At 46.2% G+C, this 5,159-nt stretch overlaps 1 protein-coding gene across 1 annotated transcript; it reads left to right on the top strand.

Annotated features, from left to right (window-relative positions):
- Positions 1–3,170: 3,170 nt before the first annotated feature.
- Positions 3,171–4,817, top strand: LOC109704874. Its single transcript, XM_020225653.1, has one exon. It carries the CDS (start codon positions 3,171–3,173, stop codon positions 4,815–4,817), a length of 1,647 nt encoding a protein of 548 aa, XP_020081242.1.
- Positions 4,818–5,159: the final 342 nt, after the last annotated feature.

The following is a 5,159-nucleotide window of genomic DNA, read 5'->3' as shown; positions in this document are numbered from 1 at the left end:
AGTTGGTTTATGTGGTTCAGTATTTATTACATTTGAAAATGTGGATTTCTGGATTTTGTAAAATAAAAGGTTTTCTACCCCTCGTGGTAGCGTTTTTAACGAATAAAGGTTTCCGTGTAGGGAACAGTTTTCAAAAGAATTTTCGTGAATTTCTATTTAAACACTGAATGTAAAACTGTGATGTGAATGGTGAATGTATGAATGTATAGTTATCTTTATATTCATTTGGTTGTGGTTGTTTCCTGGCTATACTTTTGTACTTGTGCGACACCGTGCAAATACAGGGGAGACTCTGTCCGTGTGAACAGTGGATTCCCTGTATTTGTGGCGGATCTGGCATACCCTGGGGTCAGGTTTGCAAAAAAAAAAAAAAAAAAAAAAATTTCCGCTGTGTTTTTAACCTAAAGGGACCCCGGGGCGTGACAAAATAGAGGAATAGAAAAACAGGAGAAGGAGGTGAAACGCTCTCACCGACTACCAGCTCGAAGCACCCACCTGTCACTGTCGCGTCGGAACACTGGGTACGCACAGAGTCTACCGGACCTAAGAAGATCCACCAAGTCAGTATCCAAACCACTAACCCAAAGCACGAGACTCACAAACCCCCACACAGGATCCCCGTAATCGGTTTCCCAAAACCGATTACCGTAACTCACCGGAAGTCCCGAAAACCACACCGGGACGTCGTCGGGACCCACTAAGTGTCCCGAACTCACCGACTCGTACCACGAATCACCCGCTGCCCCAAAACATTCCAATTTGGATGCCTTGGCAGCGAACACGAGGTAACACAACAATACGATCATCGCCGGATAATCGTACGAATCCGGATTCCCGGAAGTGTCTATTTCGACACCGAAACCCTCCGTCGCTCACCCATCATCATCGAACCCACAAAATGATGATGGTGACCAGCCAACAAGGCTCAGCGACAAAACACGAAGCAACCAAACACCGTCAGAAAGAATTCGAACCGAAACTGCGTTCTTTCGGCGAATTTCGCCGAAAAACGTGCCGAAATCGACTTTTCGATTTCCGCAAAGACTATCAGGTCATGGACAACTAGTCCAGAGGTCAAACACACTCATACACATTGCCCACAGTAGCCACAAGGAGCACAAATGCATAAAAGACCCTCAATTTACATAAAATCCTATTATTTCATGTAAATTGAGCGATCAAGTGGCTCGTTCACAAAAACCGAGGACTCCCAAGGTCCACAGAGACACGTACTGACAGGTCTCGATGTACCGGAGGCCGTGCTCACGATCCGGAGCACAGCGGCTCGCTGTGGGAAGCGCGGGAGCAACCCGAAGGTTCAGCGAATAGCGCGCAGTCAGGGAAGATCGCGCCGAACAGAACTAACCGGACACTTCTGATCCAAGGAAAGGTGAGCATTGTGATCAACACTGACCACCGGTCACCGTGCTCACCTCCGGAGGCATCGGAACAGCCTCGGATCGCCGGAAAAACAAGCACAAACCCGAAACAGCAGCCAAAAAGGCTGAAACGGAGCGACATCGCCAAAACAGCGGAACGGAGTCTCCCCGGCAGAATCTAAGGTGAGCACGATGATCAGCAATTTGCTACGATCATCGTGCTCCCTTCCGCAGAGATCGGGGAGGCTCAGGAAGCTCAGAACAATAAACCCACTCAAATAAGCCCTATTTCGGGCTTGGCCGGAGCAAGGTTGCTCCGGCCGGCTTCCGGCGGCACGGCGGCACGCGCGGGAGCCAGATCTGGGTGCGGGGGAGGTGAGGAACGCGATGCTCACCTCAATTGGCGACGAGAAGCGGCAGCGGCGTCGGGGAAGCAAGCTCAGCCTGCACGAGCTCCGGCTCGGGTTCCACGGGCAATGGCGGCCACGGCGGCGGCCGGGGCTCCTCGGGGACGACGGCGACAGGTCCCCAACGGCCGGAGGAGAAGGAGGGAGGTGGCGGGCGACAGCGGCGGTGGCGCGCGGCTCAGGTGTGGCCGCCCGAGCTTGGCTAGGTCAGCAGGCTGGGGCGGCGGCGCCCAAGGCACGCGGCGGTGGCGGCGACCCGCAGAGGCGGCGGCGGCCGGCCGGGGAGGGTCGCCAGGCTCCGGGGACGGCGGCGGGAGCGATCTCAGGCAGTGGCGGCTCGAGGGAAGCTACTGGAACTCGGCTCGGCCGAGCCTTGTCCTAGGCGGCAAACCAGCCAGGGCGGCAGCGGCGGTGCTAGGCGACGGCGGCGGTCGGTGGGGATGCTCGCCGGAGCACGGGGCGACACTGGAGGAGGGTCTGGAGGTGGCGGCAGTCTCGAGCTTCCTCACAATCCGAGAGAAGAGAGAAAGCAAGAAGATGGCGCAATGGTTGGATGGCAAGGCTGCGGCGGCGGCTGGCCGGCCGGGGCTCAGTCGGCGGCGGCCTGGGCGTGCACAACAGGTGCAGGGGAAGGAGAAGGAGGCGGTTGGGTGGTTGGCTAGGGCTAGGTTAGGGTTAGGTGAAACAAAACCCTAAAGAGCTTAAATATACAAGGTGCAACTTGCAAAAAGGTCCACCAAACACCGGTAATTCATACCGAGTCCCTCACAGCACGACTAAAATGCACGAATACCCCTCCACGTGCGATCTCACGCGAAACGGTACATAAAATATCGCGATTTTTGCGAAAATACCGTTTTGCCACTACCGACCTCTCCTCGATCAACGCGCGATCTCCGCAGATCCGTCCGTCAGATTTGCGAACGGATCACACCAGTGCGATCAGCACGACGGAGACAACAAAGCTACATTTCGATTCATCTCGATCGACCACGGATTCACGACAAAATCCAACCTTCCTTTCAACAGAAGAAAACACACCTAAATACATATAGAATATGGATTTTTGGATTTTCTCGAAATCCGTGAGTCGAACTCAAAATCCGTCAGCGCCATCAGTTCCAGAATAGCTGAACCGGTCGAAACGAGCTATTGGACTGCTATGAACAGAGTCCGGTACGAGCCAGAAACCAACTTCTCACCGCGGCTTCTCCGGAAAATCGAGTTACTATTCACTTTAAGTGAAACTTAAAAATCCCGTAGAATTTCCGTTTTAATTCGTTTTCGCCTGAAACTTGATGAGTGCTTTTGTAATTAAATTACACACAAAAATATCGTCAACTGAGAGTTTAGCTACACTGCAAAAATCTTAGTCCTTACAGTGATGCGGCACCCAGCTGATTCAATGGCATGGAAGTCTTTCGATGAATTGCATGAATCATTTGCATTAGAGCCTCGTAATGTACGACTTGGTCTTGCTAGCGATGGCTTTCAACCATTTGGAGATTCGAGAAAATCATATAGTATTTGGCCAGTAGTACTAATTCCCTACAATCTACCTCCATGGATGTGTATGAAGCAATCTAATTTTATTTTATCAATGCTTATTTCAGGACCTGAGAGTCCTGGTGATGCAATTGATATCTATCTCCAACCATTGATAAAAGAGTTGAAGGAATTATGGGAAGTAGGGGTTGAAACATTTGATGCATCAACACGACAAAATTTTCAATTACATGCAGCTTTGTTGTGGACAATTAATGATTTTCCTGCTTATGGAAATCTATCTGGATGGAGTACAAAAGGAAAACTAGCATGTCCTTGTTGCAACAAGAATACTTTTTCTATTAGATTAACCAATGGTAGCAAGCAATGTTATATGGGCCATCGACGATATTTGCCTAGCAAGCACAAATGGAGAAATGATAAATATTCTTTTGATGGCACCAAGGAGCGGGGTTATGCACCAAAGCTATTTAGCGGTGATGAAATCTTGGAGCAAGTGCAAGATCTTGAAGGGGTCATCTTAACAAAAGCTGCTAATAAAAGGGTAAAAATATCACACAGCAATCGGGGTGATAATTGGAACAAGAAAAGTATATTCTTTGAACTTTCATATTGGAAAACCCTTTTATTGCGTCATAATTTGGATTTAATGCATATTGAGAAAAATATATTTGATAACATACATGGGACACTTATGAATATCAAGGGAAAAACAAAGGACACAATGAAATCTCGTCTCGATTTGCAAGCAATGAATATAAGACCAGAATTACATCCACTTCGGAAAGGGGATAAGTTTGTTCTTCCTGTTGCCTCTTACATGTTATCGCCAAATGAGAAGCACACATTTTGTCTTTTTCTTAAGCAATTAAGAGTTCCAGATGGCTTTTCCTCAAATATATCTCATTGTATAAATCTTAAGGAACATAAAATTTCTGGTTTGAAAAGTCATGATTGTCATATTATGCTGCAGCGCCTACTTCCTCTGGCTCTACGTGGTCTACTTCCTAAAGAAGTTTACGAACCACTTATTGAGTTATGTTTATTTTTCACTGTGGTAGGCTCTAAGACACTCAAGGCAGATGATTTGGATCAGATAGAGGCTCAAATTCCAATAACTCTTTGCAAATTAGAGAGAATTTTTCCTCCTTCATTTTTTGATATTATGTTGCATTTGCCAATTCATCTAGCAAATGAAGCTAAGATTGGAGGACCAAGCCAATATAGGTCAATGTACTCTATAGAGCGGTACTTGTACACTCTAAAAGGATTTATATGCAATAGAGCTTGTCCAGAAGGTTCAATCGCAGAAGGCCACATTGCAAATGAATGTATGACTTTTTGCTCAAGATATCTTCATGGCATTGAGACAAAATTTAATCGTCATGAGCGAAATTATGATGGTAGAGATAACACATCTGTTGAAGGTTTATCTATTTTTTCTCAACTTGGAAAAGCTCTAGGAGCTGGAACAATATATGATCTAGATGCAAACAAGCTTGAACAAGCACAACTTTATATTTGAAAGAATTGTCATGAAGTTCAACCATTTCTCGAGTATGATTTTATTGTTTATGAACATTACCCATTTTCTTCTTTTTCAATTTCTTATGTATATAATAAGTTCATTTATACTCTTATGCAGAGAGTACTCACAAACTCATATTAGTAGAGGATTAGAATTGTGTGATAAGAACTTTATTGAGTGGTTTAAGATCAAGGTAAGCTCACTTTTAATTAATATTTTTATTGGTCAATATTTGCAATATATATAGAACGCAAAGTGTTTAATTAATCATTCGCCTTACAAGTAGCGCATCTATATAAGCAAGACAAAAGCTCTATCATGGAACACATGCTTTCTTTG

The sequence above is a fragment of the Ananas comosus genome, unplaced genomic scaffold (assembly GCF_001540865.1).
Source record: "Ananas comosus cultivar F153 unplaced genomic scaffold, ASM154086v1, whole genome shotgun sequence".
Taxonomy (NCBI): Eukaryota; Viridiplantae; Streptophyta; class Magnoliopsida; order Poales; family Bromeliaceae; genus Ananas; species Ananas comosus.
Note: the sequence above shows the minus strand (reverse complement) of the source record. Positions and strands in the feature narration are given on the sequence as shown.

Excerpts from the sequence above, each read along its gene's own strand:
- LOC109704874 (XM_020225653.1), top strand. The coding sequence starts at position 3,171 with ATGCGGCACCCAGCTGATTCAATGGCATGGAAGTCTTTCGATGAATTG.